This window comes from Arachis stenosperma, chromosome 9 (genome assembly GCF_014773155.1).
Source record: "Arachis stenosperma cultivar V10309 chromosome 9, arast.V10309.gnm1.PFL2, whole genome shotgun sequence".
NCBI classification, from domain to species: domain Eukaryota; kingdom Viridiplantae; phylum Streptophyta; class Magnoliopsida; order Fabales; family Fabaceae; genus Arachis; species Arachis stenosperma.
Genome location: NC_080385.1, coordinates 15817457 through 15838776, shown reverse-complemented (window position 1 = coordinate 15838776; position 21320 = coordinate 15817457). Strand labels below are relative to the sequence as shown.

The 21320-nt window shown below is 33.4% G+C and overlaps 2 protein-coding genes and 1 non-coding gene across 3 annotated transcripts; 2 read left to right on the top strand and 1 right to left on the bottom strand.

The window, feature by feature from the left end:
- Positions 1–899: 899 nt before the first annotated feature.
- LOC130950899 (zinc finger CCCH domain-containing protein 62-like) lies at positions 900–4589 on the top strand. The gene is made up of 9 exons (XM_057879499.1): positions 900–1145; positions 1246–1337; positions 1991–2105; positions 2195–2256; positions 2709–2760; positions 3019–3130; positions 3470–3568; positions 3674–3801; positions 3895–4589. Exons 1-9 carry the CDS (start codon positions 913–915, stop codon positions 4388–4390), a joined length of 1389 nt encoding a protein of 462 aa, XP_057735482.1. The 5' UTR covers positions 900–912; the 3' UTR covers positions 4391–4589.
- Positions 4590–5631: 1042 nt separating this feature from the next.
- LOC130947537 (NADH dehydrogenase [ubiquinone] 1 alpha subcomplex subunit 2-like) lies at positions 5632–12707 on the top strand. Its single transcript, XM_057876233.1, has 4 exons — positions 5632–5848; positions 9892–9984; positions 10116–10222; positions 12193–12707. The coding sequence occupies exons 2-4, from the start codon at positions 9899–9901 to the stop codon at positions 12255–12257; spliced, it is 258 nt and encodes an 85-aa protein (XP_057732216.1). The 5' UTR covers positions 5632–5848; positions 9892–9898; the 3' UTR covers positions 12258–12707.
- Positions 12708–20996: 8289 nt separating this feature from the next.
- On the bottom strand, positions 20997–21100 carry LOC130953314 (small nucleolar RNA R71). The gene has a single exon (XR_009075485.1). It is a non-coding gene; the product is annotated as a small nucleolar RNA R71 (small nucleolar RNA).
- Positions 21101–21320: the final 220 nt, after the last annotated feature.

Here is a 21320-nt window from a genome sequence, read left to right as displayed (position 1 = left end):
ATAATATTAAAAAATCAACAATAGTTTGCATGAAAATAGTTTATTAGTAAAATAAAAGTTAATTGATTGATTACCATAAAATTTAATTTAACGATAAATTTGCAATTGAACATATTTTTACAATTTAATTTAAAATTTGTTTACAGCTTAATTTAAAAGCAACTGAAAATGTAAGTTATGGGAAACAAAACAAAACTCATCAAAAAAATAGAAACAGAGACAAAAAAAAGGACAGATGATATCATTTATGTCATTCCTATAAAAAAATCGTGAATTTTGTTTCTTTTTCAGAATACTAAATTTTATTTTTTCAAACAATTTGTATACATATATTTGACAAAAATTAAATAAAAAAAATTTCAGATAAATTTAAAGAAAAATTGGTCAATATGAATGAAGAAGAAGAACATATCAAATTCATCTGTTAGGAATTTAGGAATAACACGCAGAAAAAATTTAAATTATTTTAAAAGTAGTTATTTGATCTATTCAAATTAGTTTTTTTAAATAAATTATTTGTATAAAATAAATCAATTTTTTTAAACCATACAATAACACGTGTCAACGATCCAAAAGTAACTTCACCTGCATTCGACTACAGGTGAGTTTTCACCTATTTTATTACATCGTTCAATGTCAGTTAAAAACTCGTGTCAAATGACATATTGTCTCTTTATCCTTGGCCTCCCTCCTAATTTAAACAAAAAAAAATCGAGTGAACTTTTCAACTTTTAACTCGCCCCCATTCAACGAATAACCTCGGTGAGACGGGCGATATTGGGTTGATGATGTTTGTGTTTGGAGACAAAATTGTAATTTCAAGCACATTCTACGTCTAATTCATTTAAATAAATTGTTGTCCTATTTAATATTTATTATTCCTAGAATTTTGAAGTCTTTCTGACAACGGTCATGAAATCATATTCATATATATTAACCCTCTCAACTCTCAAGTCTGAACCCAATAGCCTCAAGCAGGAGACAGAATCAATGGCGAACAAACATTCACCTTTGGAGCCACACGAACTCAGCAGCAACCATGGTTCCTACTGTGACGATTTCGAAGGCGATCCTTTTTATGAAGAAACGGAGAGCAAGTTCTCATACCTCTCACTCTCACCTTCCACCAACACGGCAAAAGCAAGGTATTTATTTGTCTGATCTTCTCCCGTTTGAACTAATCATGATTCAGAATCTATATGCAAGTTGATGGTAAGCTTCTCTTAATTTGGTGTTTGCTTTCAGAGTTGTTGATGGTACAAATCCAGAAGAGATAGAGATAACAACACCTGCTTTTAACGAAGTAAATTTTGAGAGGGTTGAAAGGTTAATCAAAGGTTAGTGTCTATTTCTTCCCTCATACATATTTATAATTTGAGATTTGTTTCTTGATTTCTTTATGTCTATGATCAAATGAGCGGAATTAAATAGAGGAAATGTAGACAGACAATGAAACCCTAAGCTATTATTAGTTACTCATGTAGTGAAAACAAGTCTCCCTTGTGCAAAGATAGTAGAGATATGCCTCCTGCCTCCATTCCTCTTGGATCTAATGAAATTAGCTTAAAATTAGTCCTGGAATATGTTTATTGTTCCTCTATTGGATCAAGGGAAGAAAGGACAGGGTAGTAGGGGACTGCTCTGGAGATTATGATGTAAGATATGGAACTAGAAAGAATTCTAATGGCACTTAGTTTGGGAGAGGCATATTCAGAATTTAAATGAAAGGGATGTGGTTTTTTCTGTACTGGTTTTTAAATTAATTGGATTTATGTTTCAGGCTTTTCATTGGTTTTTCCGAATTATTTGGTTGATTTGTTTCCCTTCTCCAAACATATATTTGTCCTCAATGTCCTTGTCTCTTTTGTCTCAGGACAATAACCAATCGCTGCCAAAGAGATGTTGAAATGCTAAACTGTTAGCCACTGAGGTGGGTTGTTATTAGTTTTGAAAGATTTCCTTGATGTTCTGTTGTTGTGTTGGCTGGCAGGGGGAATGCTAGAGAGATTGAAAGTTGACGAATGCAAGTTGTATTTGCGAAAGAATTGTCTGAGGCTATCTGGAAATAAGGATGTACTCGTCCAGCGTATTAAGGAGCATCTGCAGTAAGTTATTATAATTATTATTATTTAAAATAAAACAATTTCTTACTTTGGTAAACCACATGGCATTTCTGATTCTGCTATATTTCCAGGATCATAAATGGTGGAGGCGAAAGAAAGTACCCACGCTCTAGCTTTGTGTTGGACTGTAAAGGTGAGTGAGTACTAATAATTTTCAAAATAAAAAAATTTGTGTTGAATTTTTTTTCTTTGGTAAGATACGTTGATTTAAATTTTAAACCTCTTTGTAGAATTCGTTTTTGTCAGGTATGTTTAGAAGTAACAATATGATAATACTCACTAATATGTTTAAAAATTAAAAGAAACATTGTAGATGTTTGTTTTCCCCTCCATTTTTGCCCCTTAAGTACTTTGTTTTAAAAAGTATATGTTTTTTACTCATCATCAACCCCAATATTTTCCCTTTCACCAGTTGGTGAAATTTACACTTTACAATTCTAGTGTCAATGAGGATGTAAAGACAATTTCTATAATTCACTATAGACTGGAAAGTTGTAACTATGGTGGTTATGCCACTCATATTCTTATAGTTCTTGAATAATTAAATATCACGGTCTTCAGAATCTAATGAAAAGTGTAATGCAGGTGATGCATGCAGTGGGGATGTTGTTTTGTTTGAGCAGAATGTTTATGAAATGTATGTAAGCTGTTCTGCTTCTGTTTCTTTATTTACTTCTTTTGTCCTTTTTCAAATAACTTTCCGTGTGTGATTGATAATAAAGATCTACCTTGCTTACAACACAAGAAAGCATACAATACGTCTAATAGACAGCATTTATTTATTCGTTTATTTTAAATTTGACACATAAGTACACATAGTTGCCTTATTGGTTTTGTTGATGTTACAATTACTGCCATCTTTTTCCTGTTTCCTTATCAGAATTGGTTTTCTCAGGTTCAACATAGCATCTAGAAGTGCCAGCGGTCCATCATGTGGTAAAAGGACTGTTGCAGGTCGCATAGTGAAAGAAAGCTATGGCACTGCCAAGCAGCAGCATACTTTTACGGTAAGAAAAAGGGAAATGTTATGGTGTATTGTACCTTTCAATGAAGAATAGGATTGTTCTTTTTAGTGAGAATTTTCCTAGTTCACCCAATTCTACTCTTCACCTAAGAAATTCCCTGAGAAAAATGTTCTTATATGATGCTGACTTTATGGTGGCATTGGTCATCAATGATTTAAGCCGAGGTTATTTTCCAAGTAGAAGAATGCTATTATCATAGTCGTTGTTAAACCCGTAGTTCATGAATTAAGCTACTATTTTTTTTTTTCAACATTTTGAACCATTCATTCTTTCTTTTCCTTCCAGTAACAATGTGTGCATCTTTTTTTCTTTCTGATGTAGATTGAAGTACTCTGGAGCAAAGGAGAAAAGCCTTTTCCTCCGCTTCATCCCCTATTGATTAAGGGTCGAAACCTTTATAGGTTGAAGACTTTGAGACAGGTTCTCATTGTTTGACAGACCTTCTTCCCCCATCATTCTTTTTTAACCTTCTTCCTCTCATCATTTAATCTTTATTACCATATGTGTCTCTATTCTCCACTTCAGAAATGGGAGGATGAAGGGGAAAGGCAGAAAATATTGACGGAGAAACACTCGAGGGGATCTATTGCTCGGGCAGATAGAGAAGCAAGGGTACAAGAAAAAGTGAACAGACAAGCAATTGTGGAAAACAGGTACCTTAAATAATTCAGGACTTTAAATTCAAGCCTTCTTGTTTATGTTTGTAAAATTATGTGATGTCCTTTCTACATTCTACAAATATTCAGGGTCTCCAGAAAGCATTCAGTAATACATCATCCTCATGCCATTAATCAAGAAAAACCAGCATTCCTATCTAAGAGTTCAGCTGTATCTGCCATTAATCAAGAAAAACCACCATTCCCATCAGCAGTGACCGAACAGTGGAGTAAGTCTGCTAGTTCTAGACGATCGAATGAATCGACATCATTTGGTGTTAACCATGTAAATAACCAGCAAGATTGGAAGCACTCATCTGACCCAATCATTAAAGCTCAACTTGGTGACCTCCACTCCAAAGAAAAAGGGCAATACCAATACCATCCTAGTGAGAGAAACAGGTTTGCACACAGAAATCCTTTGACTAGTGCTAATCACCTTCTTCCGTTGCTGAACAACAGAGAAATCCACAAGCAAAAGCAGCTATGTAGATATTATGCTGGTGGGCGGTGCTATTTTGGGGACAATTGCAAATTTGTACATGATTTGATACTATCAAATCAAGAACAAAGTCTTATCCACTAGATAAAGTCAGCTACATGGATCAAACTACGTTATTGTGTCCTATATCTTTATCCGGACTTGAGACCGATTATGCAACATAGGTGAAGTTAGGTGTTTGATACTATCAAATAATATTATTTAAATCAATGAAAAGTGGTATATAGAGTGTTGTTTTTAAATTAGTTAATTCATATGTTAATCAAAATGTCACTCTTTCTTGTTGGCGAAATCATAATACTTGGAAAGATGATATTCTTCTAAGTAAAAAAAATTTCATATGATTATTGGGAGGTAAAATATCGAAAAGTGGAGATTGTTGGTGATTTTAAAAATATGAGAATAAATAGAATTTATCATTGGCAAATTGTAAATTTTAAAAGGTGAATTTGGCAGCGCATTGGCAATTTGTCCATGACGAATTATCTGTTTTAATTTTTTAAAAGTGAATTCGTCGATGGCAAAATATTTTTTTATTTTTTAATATTTTAAAAATATAATTTGTCAAAACTCAAAAGTGAATATTCTTTATTATTTTTAATTTTAAAAAATACAATGCATCAATAACAAATTCTGATTATCATATTTCAATAAATAACATATTACACCGTTTAAATCGAGACAATATTTGTTTGTAGAAAAGTCAAAATACTCAATAAAAATACAAATATAATCAATTTCGTTTTAAAAAAATCACATAAAAATGCTGTTTATTTTATTTTATACTAATATTTTATTCTATGTTTTTATTTGTTAAATTTACAAAGTTATCATACCAAATATAAATGTCATGGAAATGACAAGTCTACCCTCCTGTTAGCTTTGGTTCTTCACCCAAAAGTGAACCGAACACTCGAATAGTATCCATCACTTCGTGGCTTCTTACGCAACAACGCCATTCAAACTTTGTGATTACATTCAGGTAAACTAATTACACATTAACTGTTCAAAATTTTGGTTTGATTTTCTTATTGTATACATACATGTCTAATCTAAAACCCTCCTTTTTGATACTGATATCAAGTCATAAGGTGGCAAGGTTCTGAAAATCGAACCGGACCGGCCGGTCGGACCGATTCAACCGAGAACCGACAACGCAAGCAGTCCAGTCCTCCTCTTATGACCGCTTGAGAAAAAATCGTTCAAAAACCGGCGAACCGGCCGGTTGGATCGAACCGATAACCGGACGGTCCTCTTAAAACGATGTCGTTTTTTATATTTAAAAAAAATAAAAAATAAAAACTAAAAACCCGATAACACTCGTTCTCCACCCCCCCTTTCCCCATTCACTCAGATTCACCTAATCACCTCACAGCTCACTCCAAGGAATCCATCATCGCCGAACCCTAGCCCTAGGAACCCCGAACCGTAGCCCTCCATCGTCGCCGCCGTTCAGAGGTCGTCAGCGCCGCCGCTGTCCCAAGTCCTCAGGAACCCAGTAAGTCAGCAGGTCTCTTCGTCTTCGCTGGCTTTTCGAACCAGGTGAGTGCTCCTCGTCTTCATCTTCTCTGAGCTTCTTCTTCAATTTTTGATCCATATTGTTTCAATTCTTCTTGGGTCTTGGTTTGAAGTTTGGTTCTTCTTCTTCTTTGGTCTTCAGTCTTCGTTTTTCGGACTTCAGTCTTCGTTCTTCGTTCTTTGTTCTTCAGTCTTCCTTGTATGTATGGTTCTGATTGCTGTGGAAATTCGTTCTTTGTTCTTCAATTCCTTGTATCTATGTTCTTCCTTGTATGTTTGGATTGGTTGCTAATGCTAGAAACTGTCTCTGTTATGTGATTTGTATCCAGAACACCTAATAGGCTAATATTGCTGTTTTAGTGTTTTGCTGTTTTGTAATTCTACTTGTTACTCTGTTTTGGTCTAGAACACCTAATATGCTGGACAATTGTAACTGTTACTCTGTTTTGGTCCAGAACACCTAATATGTTGGAAACTTACTCTATTATGTAACTGTTACTCTATTTTAGTGTTTTGTTGTTTTGTTGTTTTGTTAATGCTGGAAACTTGTAATGTTTTGCAATATTGTTGAATGCTGTAGGCAGAATTTAGATATGGTCTTGTTAATTTCATATCTGTTTTTAATGCTGAAAACTTATTCTGTTTTGCTGTTTTGTTAATGCTGAAAACTTACTCTTCTTGGGTCTTGGCTCCTGTTTTTAATTGCTGATGGCTCCTGCTTTAGGTTAAGAATATGGTTAATCATTGTGTTGTGGCTCCTATTTTTAATTGCTGATGGCTCTTAACTTGTTATTGTTCATTGTGTTGTGGGGCTATTTTTAATTTCATATCTGTTTTTCATTGTGTTGTAGTTGCTGGTTTTGCTTTGATTTGTAGTTGCTGGGTGAATGTTAGTGTTTGTATTGCTGGCTTTGTTTTCTAATTGTTGGTTTTGCTGATGGCTCCTAATTTTTTTGTTCAAATTTGCTAATGGCTTTGATGTGTAGTTGCTGGTTGTGCTAGTTTTGCTGGCTTTGTTTGTAATTGCTAGGTGAAGGTTTAGTGTTTTGAATGTCTGATATTCTGATTTGTGATTTCTGAATCTGAAATTAATTAATCATTGATTTTGTGTTGTTGAATTGTTGTTAAAAGGATTTGTTATGCTGTTGTTGCCGTTTTTTATTTTTAAGTATCATTTTTGAATTTTTGTTGAAATAGTTATTGATTCAGGGTGAGTTTTTCTATTCTTCTGTATTTGAGTTTCTTTTCATTTCTAGACTTGAGATGTTGACCAATTTCTTGTCAACTCGTTTCGTCTGCACCAAATTAACAATTAGCAGCTTCAGTTTTTCTGCAATTCAATAAGATTCTTATGCCATGGATTATGCTGCTTTAAGAAGTTAGCTTGTAGCCTTGTGTATAGGGGTGGATATATATCTTAAAATTCAAAATTTTCTAGGGTATGGATCATCTACATAATTAATCAAGAAACTATAATACTTTGTACTTGTAGTGAATTGCTAAATTGTATATTTGGATTAGTCAAAGAAAAGAGACCTCAATCAGCTTTGAGCGCTGTGTGTGAGTATGTTCTTCTGCCCTTTTTGGTTGAAAGTTGAAACAAGTAATCCTTCATTTGGAGGGACTCCTCTGCTCTGGCTGGGTAGGACCACTTAGGAAGCAAAGCTCTCCCTTCCGAGTTTTAACAAGTCTTATATGCATAGGAATTGAACCTAAAATCTCTGATTCACCTAGCAAAAGTTTCTTCCAGCTGAGCAACATATACATTGGTGTTTGCTCTTATGCTTTAGTCTTACGTTTGAGTTAACAGAATAACTTTGATCAGCTGAAATGTTCACCTTAAATACTGAGTACTGACCCTTAGACTTGTTAAGGGACTTGGGCTTAGTTTGGTAAAATCTTTATTTTTCAAAAGTAGCTTGTAAAAGTTAGCTTTTAAAAGATGATTTTTTTTAAGAAGTGTAGCATTTATGTTTGGTAAATTAAATTAAAAATAACTTTCAATAAACACAAGCAACAACAATTACGTTTGATAAAATAGTTTTCAAAATTTAAAAATACTATAAGAGACATAAATCTAAGCGTTAAATTTGAAAATTAGTTAATATATGAGGTTATATTAGACTTTTAAATTTTGAAAAGCACAAGCCGATTTTGAAAAGTTCCACCTTAGTGCTTTCAAAAGTACTCCGATCTTTTAAAAACTGCAAGTACAAGCACATAGTCTTCTTTATTTATCAAACACAAAATAAGAAGCTTGTGATTTTAAAAAGCATAAGCACCTCTTCGAAAAGCTTTACCAAACCAAACCTTAGAATACTATGAGTAACAAAAAAAAAGGAAATCTCAACTTCCCTGCTTAGTTTAACTAGAGAGACATTTTATATATTTATTCATTTATTTTAGGGATGAAACAACCATTCTCGTAAGTGAAATTGGTTGTAAGGTTGCAGGTGTTATTCCCTTTGGTGCGATAACTTGCCAGACGCCAATACCTGAGAATATTACTTTGCAGGTGGCATCTGTTCTGATGGAAAAAAATAATGAAAATTGAACTTGTGGGATTCAGACTTAACTGATGTTGCAAATATGTATTAGTTAACATAAATAATGGGAAACTAAGCTTGATCACTATAAATTGAACTAAGAAATGGCTAAAAGCATCATTTTGATTAAATAACAGAAAACAGTTGTAGTTGAAGTTCAATCAATATGTGTTATGTCTTCTAAGTTATGATTCATATGGCAGAAAGGGCTTAAGTTTAGTTCTTCTTTGGAAAATATGTGGATTAGTTTTGGCGATCACGGTAACATGGCTAGAAAATTGAGACTTTGGGCATCCTGTAATGCCCAAGCCCTAACAATCACCTATTGTAGAAAAGATGCTAGAATATTGCCTTAGGTAGTTTTGTGATACGAGGAAACCAATAAGTAGGTTTGGAAGTGATTTAGGTTAACTTGTGAGCCAGCTCAAATTTGACTCGCTAATGGCTTATTGGCTTAATAAGTTTCGCTCATGAGTTTGTGAGTTGAGCTTAGACTTGAATTTGAGCTCATATATTAAATGAGTTCAGTTTGAGTTTGGGTAATTTCAACTCATTGGCTTGTGAGTTGGTTTGATTATATATATAATATATATATATATATATATATATATATATATATAAAGAGTTAGCAGACATACTATTATAAATTAAAAATAAAAAAGGTAATACATATTATGTATATATATATATATATATAATATATATATATATATATATATATATATGTATTTTAAAGGTGGACATTTTCGGAACCTAGAGGATTTGATACGGGGTTTTGCAATATGATAAGAATTAATGTCATTTTCATACTGATTTTCAAAGATTTCTTAGCTATAATTTCTTTATCTGTAATTTTTTTTGTCTATAGTTTTTTCTCATTATAGTTTGTGGAGATGCTGCTTCATTTTATTTTTTCTTCCCTGGATCAGTACATTCCAATTTTTCGCTGTAATTGTTCTTCAGAAATTAGTATTGTGTAGAAGTATCCAATTTTACCTTGGATCTGTTGTTGTAAGTCTTCCCAAGTATTTATGTATTTTTTTATGAAATTTTTATCATGGTTCTTGTTTATGATTTTATTGAATTTCAATATGCTCAGTATTGCTTGTTTATTGGGAGAAAACTCAATAGTGGTTGGGCTGAAAATGATAATAATCATGAAATCTTAACCCGAGTTTAGTTAGTTGTGTCTGGGTGAATGCTTGGGGTTCAGACACTTTAAAATTCTCTTGCTTTTTCGAACTTTGTTTTGAGATCAGTCTTCATAATTGGCATGTAGACTTTATATCTATGTGCAATGAAAGAACATTGCAAGTATGTTTCCACTTCCAAGTAGTAGAATTTTGTGTATACTTTGGGGCCTTTTAATTGATTGTCAATTTGTAGCTTAGCATTGCAACTTGGGCAGTTCTGCCTGTATTAGTTTATTTTACATTGTGTTTGTTGGGTTTTAGTTTTACCTCCCTTCTTTATTGCCTCGTGATGAGGGAAAATCTGAAATAAATTATTAAATTGAGCTAGGGAAGCAATGGCATGGAGAGGACATCTTTCAAAGAACATAAGGGAGCTTAGGTTTTTGATGTGCCAGTCGTCACCTGCAAGCTCACCTGCAAGGTTATATTTATATTCACTTTTTTTTGGGGGGGGAATATCACCGCTTTATATTTACATATCTAGTGTGATTTGATTACTTACATTTATAGATAGGTGAGTATCAATTAATGTTGTTTTTTTCATTATCTTAGGACATTTGTGGAAAAGAACTATAAGGAACTCAAGACTTTGAACCCGAAATTGCCAATACTGATCCGTGAATGCAGTGGAGCGGAACCCCAACTATGGGCAAGATATGGTATCACCATCTAAGTCCCGTTCTTATCTGTTTAATCTGAATTTGTCACCATATTATTATAAAATTAATTTGACTTTTAGAATAATATGTAACGTAGCAAGCATATCTAGGATGAAATGAATGAAAACAAATGAAACAGTAGAATCCACACTGAACAGCCTATTACAATTAGCAATGATCTTCATTGTTGCTGATTTCTTCCTTCCATCATGGGAGACACAATTTTTAAGAATTTGATAGATCAGATGGATTGGATAGCAGCAGAACATTCCGGTGAATGAACTGCCTCCATTTAGTTGGCACTCATGTGGTCATTTCTCCTTGCGTCCCAATTTACGTATCTTGTGATGCGTGGCCTACTTGATTAACTAGCTGTTGGTTTACTCAGCACTCTGGCTGAGTAAGCTCATTCCTGCAAACTGGTCCCAAGTTGCAAAGTGCCCTCCTTCCTATCATTTGGACATATGTATAACCACATTTGAGAGAGAATAATTTTATGGGGTGAGTTTTACATCTTTTGAAAACTGAGATGCTCCAATTTTTGGCAAACTGTTGATATAAAACAAAATAAATTTGCATCTTCCTAGTTGCAAAATCTATCCCTGTTCTGAAATTATACATTTTTGCTCAAAGAAAAATACCATATAAACAATTGCTGAAAGAAAACAATATTGTTTTCTTTTCTTAATATTGATCAACAACTATAAATCCTTATCCACTATGTGGGTGTCAACTGCATGGATCAGACAGTGCAGTTACACCCTGTCATGAATCATATACGGAATTAGCTTATTTTTGCTCAGATTTCTTCCGATCACCTTATTCATAGTCCCTTTAGGTCTTTCTCTGTCCCTAACTAAGGTAGCTATCTCTCATCTTGTCTACCCTTTTGATGGGATGCTTTTTAGTCTTTATATTATACACTTGGAAAAGCCTTAAGAACAAGGTTTATTTGGTAGGAGTCAAGAATCTTATGCAGGTTGATTTCTTTTCTCTTGCTTTAGTTTGCCTTGTTGATCTTCAACCTCTAGCGCTCTGTGCTGTTGGAACACATTCTAGTGGCTCGTACATACTGTTCCAAAACAAAATTGATAATCTTAAAAAATTAGTAACATTGAAAGGTCTCCAAATATTGATTCCCTTTGCATCCTTTCAGCAATTTGATTAACAATTTTGTGGGGTAAAAAATTTAAGATTACTCATTTGCAGTTTACTTTCACTGCCTTAGCCACTCATGTTCCATGTTTTCCCTACTAATGTTCCGCTTTCCCATTAACTACTCCATCTTTCTTCAGTTGCTTACTGTCTTTTATTCACCTCTCATTATTCTTCTTATTTCTTGCTATTGCATACTAAATTTTGAAAATGTTTAATCGTACTAAAAGAAGACCATACACAAGGTGGTTAAAGGAGATTGATGTGTAAAAAGTCTCACTATAAATGTGATATAAGGCACAATGACATCATTTGATCCATCTAATTGACCCACTAGGGATAAGACTTTGTTGTTGTTGTTGTACTAAAAGGGGATCTTGACAATAACATCCTAGTGATATAATTACCATACATTGTCTCCTCGCATTCCACCAAATTGTGCACCACAAATAAGAACTAATGAAGAGTCTGACAATTCATACAAAGACATCTTGATACCTTGTGTGAATATAATAATATAATAATAATAATATAATAATAATAATAACTCAGAAACGGGATAAAGATAACAAATTCCTACCATTATTACAGATTTTGGAGGACCTTGAAGAGTGCTTAAGGATTCCACTGACATAAAATGTGTATAAGAAATAAATCCACATTTCACGTTAATTACACTGCATATTTACTGTCATGATATCTATCATTAGTGGGCCTTTGATACTTTCTTCTAATATGATTTTTTTTTTTTTTTATTTTGAAATAATATCTGCTAGTTGAGCCCTCGTTTCTTTGTAATTTGTGCTTTATATTAGATTTTGGTGTTGAGAAAGGAATCAAACTGGAAGCTTGTCGGAGGCACAGATCTCCAGGCACTTGAAGATTTGGTGAAAGCTGGAGAGTCCTTGAAAGCCTGATATTGCCTTCTCAGCCATCTGAAATTGAATAATGCTCTCATGCTGCACTTCTAATTGAAGATTGCATTGTTTTTTAATAAGCTAGATGTATTCCCCCTTGAAAAGTGTAATGTTATCTGACTCAGTCTGTCTCTCTGTATCTTATAGTCATTTCAAGTATGATCCTGTTCTTATCAGGGAAAAAAAGAAAAAGAAAAAGAAGGTATCATCCTGTTAGGTTGATAGTCCTGGGTTCTGCATGTTGAGCACACCTGTGATGAGAGATTTATTAAGAACTCAGATTTAAATTTTCATGTATTCATTTTGGACTGCATTGCCAAAGAATTTTGGTATTGATCAAGGCAAATAATCTGGTGTAACAAGGCATGGACCAATTTATATTTTTGGGAAAAACATTCTAAATATTCGCAAAATTTTAGTATAAGTCATTTTCTTAATGGTTCGTGTAAACTGTTTTATATTTTGTTTTCTTGGATTTTTCATTTTTTTTTGTTGGGACTTTTTGACTTGGTTATTTTTATTAACTAATTTCCCTAAACTCCTTCCAAAAAATAAAAAGGTGGGGAGGGGGGATAAAGGAAAAAAAAATCAACTAATGTTTTTTTCTTAAAAATATGAGAAAAATTATTTTTAAATATTTTTAATTAAATAGAAAATATTGTATTTTTTATTAATTAAAAAAAAATTCTCTGTTTATTATATTTTTATATAAATGGTTAGAATTTAAAATTTGAACTTTATAATTTATAAAAATATATTTAGTTAGATTAAAAGTTTATATACTATTTGATAAGTGTTTTATTTGTACAGCCACATATTAAATTTTTAATATTAAAAAGACCTATATTTCTTCAACTAATTGGGCAAACAATGGCAAAAAAAAAACACAAGTTCGTCGTTACATAACCAGAACCATTTCAACAATTCTATTTTGGATTTATAATCACTTTTCTTTTTTTTTTTTTATCTATTTTTGGTGAAGTGTGGTTCATAAATAGAAATTTTTCTTTCAACTAATCGTATCATATATTATTTTGTCAAAGTTGTTATTCTCGGCTATGACATTGCTTTCATTTTCATTTTTTGTAAGCCTTCTAAGAATTTTTTTTCTAATACTAGTCTAAAATATGTTATTTTCATAGCATTCAAGTGTTAAAATGATTAAGAATTTCTCAACATTTCATTAGCGCTTTCTCCTTTTTTCGTAAAAAAACATTTCATACTCTTTCTTAATATATTAATCCTTATTTCTTCACTTGTTTTGTGCCTTTAGGTGTAATTTGAAATTATTCCAATTTTTTTCACATTTTGAAACTTTTGAAATTTCTCAAAATTAATAGCACAGAGTTTGTTGATATTAACGTTATACAGTATCTTTATTCTTTTTTTTTTTTTAATGGTGCGGTTTTTCTATTAAAGGTGGGTTTTTTTGGATTACTCTTCGATAAATGTGTAAGTTACCACATTTGATTCCATGTTGGCCATTTGGGATCTTTCATCCAAGTTGTTACACTGGATACTTGAGACTTTGTCTCGTAATACAAATTGAAATTTTTTAATAACCTAAAGAAGGGAGTTAAATTTATGACATCTTTTAAAAGAAATACTAAAACAGATTCGAGGATTTGTTACTACAGTATTTATTAAAATAATTTTGTAAAAGACAATTATTTTTGTCTCATAACGACGGTATAAAAGTTAGAGCATAGAAGAAGAGCTTGCATCACTATATATCCTAGTTCAACCACTTAATATAATGTGGTCTATATCCAGTCTCCATCATAACAATGATAGAATTTTTTTTTATAATTTCAGAGAAATTACAATTACCAACTCCCTAAGATTCTTGTAATCCTAACAATTACACAGAAGGAAAAAGATAAATTCACAGACAATAGAAGAAAACTACCAGAAAAAAAAGTGGTCGGATGCTATCTAACTCAGCATGATGGAAGGAAGGATCTCCTAGAAATCTCTTCGTATCCAGATGAGGACAAGGCGGACAACGACCTAACTGCTTGTAGATTATGTGATGCACCAAGATTTTAGGTCGAAAGAGAATGGATTGGTAAACGGCGGGGAAAGAGAATTCCAAACAAACGGATACAGTACTTGTCCCTAATCCCTAGGCTAAAATGATTGTATGCATCAATGAATTTCATCCCTCACATGACTTGGCATAGTAAAAACAAGAGAGATGATGGTTTTATGACCCACCTGTCACACGGAGATGCTTGGAAGCACTTTGATCGGGTACACCCTATATTTGCGAGTGAGGGTAGAAATGTTAGATTAGCTTTGTGTTCTGACAGGTTTGCACCAAACGCTAACTTCGATAACACGTACTCTTGTTGGCCTATTGTGGTGACTCCTTATAACCTACCTCTTGAAATGTGCATGAAGGACTCGTATATATTTTTAACTTGGCAACTTTAAAACAATGACTTCTATAATAACTTTCCAAACACAAATAACTTATTTAAAAGTTATTAATAAAAGTCCTTATATTTTAAGCTCCTTTTTCAAAAGAACTTATTTAAGAAGTTTAGCCAAACTGGCCCTAAGAATAAAATCTATTCTTACAGCAACAAATTCAACTCAATGTTAATTTTTTACAACAAATTCAACTGTGATAATTTTCATGAACAAAAAATTTAGCTAGGTGATTATTTCAGTAAGACAGTAACAAATTCAAGGTACAGCGACGATAATTAGCAACAAATTCAACTCAATTATGATTTTTTATCAACAAAAAAATGATCTCAGTGATATTTTCAGCAACAAATTCAGCTTACAGCAACAAATTCAGCAAATCCTACTTCATTCATGATTTATAGCAACATTTAGATCAGCAACAAGGCAAACTAATTAATTAGCAATTCAACATCATCTCAAAATAGAGGGACAAGGAAAATCTGCAAAACACAGAACAGGGGAAGCGATGATGCAGGGACTCACTAATGGTCCACGGTGACTCGGCGACGGCGGGGACTCGAAACCAGAATACAACGAGGGACGAAGCACGCGACGACTCCACGACGGTCCACGGCAACTCAGCGACGGCAAGGACCCGAAACCAGAAGACGACGAGCAACGCCTCTGTCGCCGGCGACGATGAGTCCAGGAAAGGCCACGAGACATTAAAATGTCGGCGACAAAACGAGACAAACGACGAGACACCGACGAGTGTGAAGGAGACGAGACTCGAGTGAGACCGAGAGAGTCTCTAGTAACAGTGAGAGAGAAGAGAGAGTTTGAGTCCGTCAGTATGAGAATTGAGAAGTGTACTAAATGGGTTTTTGTTTTATTTTTTAAATTATTTAAAATTATAAAATTTAAGTTAGTTGAATTTTATACATGGAATTTTTAATTTTAACTGTGTGTGTGAATTTGACACAAAAAAAATAAATATAAATGTTGTACTTAGGAGATATATTATCAAATGTTATATATTTATATTATATGCCCCTGTTTGAAAAATTAGGAGTAAAATAAAAATCAAAGATTATAAACAAAATTAAAATCAAATATAAATGTTGGGAGTGAAAAACGTATTTATCATTTGTTAAATATATTGTAAATAAAAATATATTAAAAATGATTTTAACACATATTTTTTTGGAATTCACTTTAATATAGTACCATTTTATTTAAAAGAATATGGGATTGTAACAAACATCACATACTCTTCGCATAATATACTCATAAAAATATTTTATATAATTTACTAACGAGTATAGGATTTTTTTTAAATAAATAAAATAAATATTATAATTACTGATATATGTAATTTTGAGAGTATTAACGATTTTTTATATTTAACCTTATCTCGTTTACAATAAGGTATGCACACGTCTCTACGTATCACGTTTATGAACGCGATGTGATAATACCTTATTTCGTTTACCGTGTAAACGAGATACAGCCATACTTATTTCGTTTACATATTTCGTTTATATTATAAATGAGATAAGGAAAGCCGGCGCCTATAAATGTAACTCGTTAACAGATCACCTGACCCCACTCCTGATCAATATTTCTCACATTTCTCTCCATCCTTAGGCTAGTTTATTGATATTTTTGAGTTCCCGATATGTTATGGCACGCAACCCTGACATAAATTGGCTAAACGCGTACTGACTCATTGCGGGAGTCATTGACTTCGAGGTTGGTGCTATCTTTTATGGTTCAAATTAATAATTGATTGTCTTTTAATTAGTGAATAGACAGGATAGATTGAATGATATTTAGGTAACACAGAGTATGTTAGTTGGCAAATATGGATTAAGATATTTATAAGTAATTAAGTTAATTCATAATGAACTTTTTATTCATAGGGAAGACTTGTTGACAACTTATTTTGCAGAAGTCAAGTTTATTCGTAGTGAAAATTTGATAAGTATGTTAGTTAGCAAATAGGAATTATAAGTACTATTTTTTCTGATGTTTATCTGATGGTTATCTGAGTTGCATAATATATATTTTATTATAGATCTAAACATGCTAGAGAAATTAGTTTGAAGTATTGTATTTGTAACTTTTTTACTTTTAAACAAAGGCATCGCCTTTTATTGCCTAGGTGAGTTAGTCTGTTATACACTTGCACTCCCGGATGCCATCGTTCCTTACCTAAGGGAAGTCGGGCTTGGTGATACGGTGCAGCTCTGCGACTTTGTCTTTGACAACTCCCTGATCACTGCATTTTTGGAGCAGTGGTGTCCGGAGACCCACACTTTCCACCTACCATGGGGTGAGTGCACCATCACCCTGCAGGATGTTACGTACCACCTTGGGTTACGCACAGACAGAGAGCCAGTGGATGGGTGCTAGCGTGACTGATGAGCGGATAATTTATACGCTTTTTGGCATTGTTTTTAGGTAGTTTTAGTAAGTTCAAGCTACTTTTAGGGATGTTTTCATTAGTTTTTATGTTAAATTCACATTTCTGGACTTTACTATGAGTTTGTGTATTTTTCTGTGATTTCAGGTAAATTCTGGCTGAAATTGAGGGACTTGAGCAAAACTCTGAAAAAGGCTGACAAAAGGACTGCTGATGCTGTTGGAATCTGACCTCCCTGCACTCAAAATGGATTTTCTGGAGCTACAGAACTCCAAATACGCGCTCTCAACGGCGTTGGAAAATAGACATCCAGAGCTTTCCAGCAATATATAATAGTCCACACTTTATTCGGAAATTGACGACGTAACTTGGCGTTGAACGCCAAGTACATGCTGCTGTCTGGAGTTAAACGCTAGAAAAACGTCATGATGCGGAGTTGAACGCCCAAAACACGTCATAACTCGGAGTTCAACTCCAAGAGAAGCCTCAGCTCGTGGATTGATCAAGCTCAGCCCAAACATACACCAAGTGGGCCTCGTAAGTGGATTTATGCATCAATTACTTACTCATGTAAACCCTAGGAGCTAGTTTATTATAAATAGAACATTTAACTATTGTATTAGACGTCTTTTGACCACAGGGGATCCTGGATTGTATTTTTGAATCTTGTGATCACGTTCTGGGGGCTGGCCATTCGGCCATGCCTGAACCTTTTACTTATGTATTTTCAACGGTGGAGTTTCTGCACACCATAGATTAAGGGTGTGGAGCTCTGCTGTACCTCAAGTTTCAATACAATTACTATTACTTTTTATTCAATTCTATCTTATTCTTATTCCAAGATATTCATTCGCACTCAAGAACATGATGAATGTGATGATTATGTGACGCTCATCATCATTCTCACCTATGAACGCGCGTGATTGACAACCACTTCCGTTCTACATGCAACCGAGCTTGAATGTGTATCTCTTAGATTCCCCAACAGAATCTTCGTGGTATAAGCTAGATAGATGGCGGCATTCATGAGGATCCGGAAAGTCTCACCTTATCTGTGGTATTCCGAGTAGGATCTTGGGAATTCGGAAAGTCTAACCTTGTCTGTGGTATTCCGAGTAGGATTTCGGTAATGAATGACTGTGACGTGCTTCAGACTTGCAAGTGCTGGGCGTTAGTGACAGACGCAAAAGAATCAAGGGATTCTATTCCAGCAGGAGCGGGAACCAACCAGTGATTAGCCGTGCTGTGACAGAGCGCGTGAGCGTAGTTTTCACTGCGAGGATGGGATGTAGGCTTCGGCCAGTGTGATGCCTCCAGACGATTAGCCATGCGAGTGACAGCGCAGAGGACCATTTTCCAGAGAGGATACAAAGTAGCCATCGTCGAACGGTGAACCCCTATACATAGCTTGCTATGGAAAGGAGTAAGAAGGATTGAGTTGAAGCAATAGGAAAGTAGGCGTTCTTGAGCCATACAGTATCTCCATTCGCTTATCTGAAATTCCCACCAATGAACCTGCATAAGTATTCTATCCCTTTTATTATTTCTTCTATTTTATTATTAATTTTCAAAACCATAAACAAATTTAATCTGCCTAACTGAGATTTACAAGGTGACCATAGCTTGCTTCATACCAACAATCTCTGTGGGATCGACCCTTACTCACGTAAGGTTTATTACTTGGACGACCCAGTACACTTGCTGGTTAGTTAAACGGAGTTGTGAATTCGAATAGAGCCAATTATCAAATTTCATACAAGTACAAAGACAATGGATCACAATTTCGTCCACCAAGTTTTTGGCGCCGTTGCCGGGGATTATTCGAGTATGGACAACTGACGGTTCATCTTGTTGCTCAGATTAGGTAATTTTCTTTTCAAAAATCTTTTTCAAAAATTTTTTCTTTTATTTTTCGTTTTTCATAACATTATTTCCGAAAAAAAATTAATAAAAGTACAAAAAAGTTAGAAAATCATAAAAACTAAAAATATTTTGTGTTTCTTGTTTGAGTCTTGAGTCAAATTTTAAGTTTGGTGTCAATTGCATGCTTTTAAAGTGTTTTCTTGCATTTTTCGAAAATCTCATGCATTCATAGTGTTCTTCATGATCTTCAAGTTGTTCTTGGTAAGTCTTCTTGTTTGATCTTGATGTTTTCTTGTTTTGTGTCTTTTCTTGTTTTTCATGTGCATCTTTGCATTCACATTTTCCAAGTGTTAAAAATTTCTAAGTTTGGTGTCTTGCATATTTTCTTTGCATCAAAGATTTTTCAAAATTATGTTCTTGATGTTCATCATGATCTTCAAAGTGTTCTTGATGTTCATCTTGACATTCATAGCATTCTTGCATGCATTCATTGTTTTGATCTAAAAATTTCATGCATTGAGTATTTTTGTTGTTTTTCTCTCTCATAATTAAAAATTCAAAAAAATTCAAAAAAATATCTTTTCCTTAATTTTCTCCAAATTTTTGAAATTTTGGGTTGACTTGGTCAAAAAATTTTTAAATCAGTTGTTTCTTACTAGTCAAGTCAAAATTTCAATTTTAAAAATCTTATCTTTTCAAAAATCATATCTTTTTCATTCTTTTTCTATTTTTCGAAAATTTTAAAAATTGTTTTTCAAAAATCTTTTTCTTATCTTTTATATCTAATTTTCGAAAATTAGCTAACAATTAATGTGATTGGTTCAAAAATTTGAAGTTTGTTACTTTCTTGATAAGAAAGGTTCAATCTTTAAATTCTAGAATCTTATCTTGTAGTTTCTTGTTAGTTAAGTCATTTTAAAAATTAACTCTTTTTCAAAATATCTTTTTCTTAAAACTTTTATCTTATCTTTTTATCTTATCCTTTTCAAAATTTTATATTTTTCAAAATTTGATTTCAAAATATCTTATCTAACTTCTTATCTTCTTATCTTTTTAAATTTTGATTTCAAATCTTTTTCAATTAACTAACTAACTTTTTGTTTGTTTCTTATCTTTTTCAAAACCACCTAACTACTTCTCCCTCTTCTATTTTCGAAAATATCTCTCTCTTTTTCAAAAATTCTTTTTACTTAACTAATTATTTCATGTTTTAATTTTAATTACAGCTTATCTCTAATTTTCGAAAAATACTAACTCCTTTTTCAAAATTATTTTCGAAAATTCTCCTTCTCTTTTCTTATTCTATTTAATTATTTAATTACTAACACTTCTCTTCACCTCCCTTCATCTAAAAATCCGAATTCTTCTTCATTCTTCTACCCCCTTCTTTTTCTACTAACATAAAGGAATCTCTATACTGTGACATAGAGGATTCCTCTTCTTTTCTTGTTTTCTTCTCTTTCATATGAGCAGGAACAGGGAAAAAGGCACTCTTGTTGAAATAGATCCAGAACCTGAAAGGACTTTGAAGAGAAAATTAAGAGAAGCTAAATTACATTATTCTAAAGGTAACCTTTCAGAAACATTAGAACAAGAGAAGGAGATGGCAGCCGAAAATAATAATAATGCAAGGAGAATGCTTGGTGACTTCACAAAGCCAACGTCCAAGTTTGATGGAAGAAGCATCTCCATTCCTGCCATTGGAGCCAACAACTTTGAGCTGAAACCTCAGCTAGTTGCCTTAATGCAACAAAACTGCAAGTTTTATGGACTTCCATCTGAAGATCCTTATCAGTTTTTAACTGAGTTCTTGCAGATCTGTGAGACTGTAAAGACGAATGGAGTTGATCCTGAAGTCTACAGACTCATGCTTTTCCCTTTTGCTGTAAGAGACAGAGCTAGAATATGGTTGGATTCACAACCCAATGATAGCCTGGACTCATGGGATAAGCTGGCCACTGCCTTCTTGGATAAATTCTTTCCTCCTCAAAAGCTGAGCAAGCTGAGAGTGGATGTTCAAATCTTCAAACAAAAAGATGGTGAATCCCTCTATGAAGCTTGGGAAAGATACAAGCAGCTGACCAAAAGATGTCCATCTGACATGTTTTCAGAATGGACCATATTAGATATATTCTATTATGGTCTCTCTGAATTTTTGAAAATGTCATTGGACCATTTTGCAGGTGGATCTATTCACCTGAAGAAAACGCCTGAAGAGGCTCAAGAACTCATTGACATGGTTGCAAACAACTAGTTCATGTACACTTCTGAAAGGAATTCCGTGAATAATGGGATACCTCAGAAGAAAGGAGTTCTTGAAATT

Excerpts from the sequence above, each read along its gene's own strand:
- LOC130950899 (XM_057879499.1), top strand. The coding sequence starts at position 913 with ATGAAATCATATTCATATATATTAACCCTCTCAACTCTCAAGTCTGAA. Across the intron at positions 1,338-1,990 it reads GGTTGAAAGGTTAATCAAAG|GGGGAATGCTAGAGAGATTG; the intron begins GTTAGTGTCTAT and ends GTTGGCTGGCAG. Across the intron at positions 3,569-3,673 it reads GGTTGAAGACTTTGAGACAG|AAATGGGAGGATGAAGGGGA; the intron begins GTTCTCATTGTT and ends TCTCCACTTCAG.
- LOC130947537 (XM_057876233.1), top strand. The coding sequence starts at position 9,899 with ATGGCATGGAGAGGACATCTTTCAAAGAACATAAGGGAGCTTAGGTTT. Across the intron at positions 9,985-10,115 it reads CCTGCAAGCTCACCTGCAAG|GACATTTGTGGAAAAGAACT; the intron begins GTTATATTTATA and ends TCATTATCTTAG. Across the intron at positions 10,223-12,192 it reads CCAACTATGGGCAAGATATG|ATTTTGGTGTTGAGAAAGGA; the intron begins GTATCACCATCT and ends GCTTTATATTAG.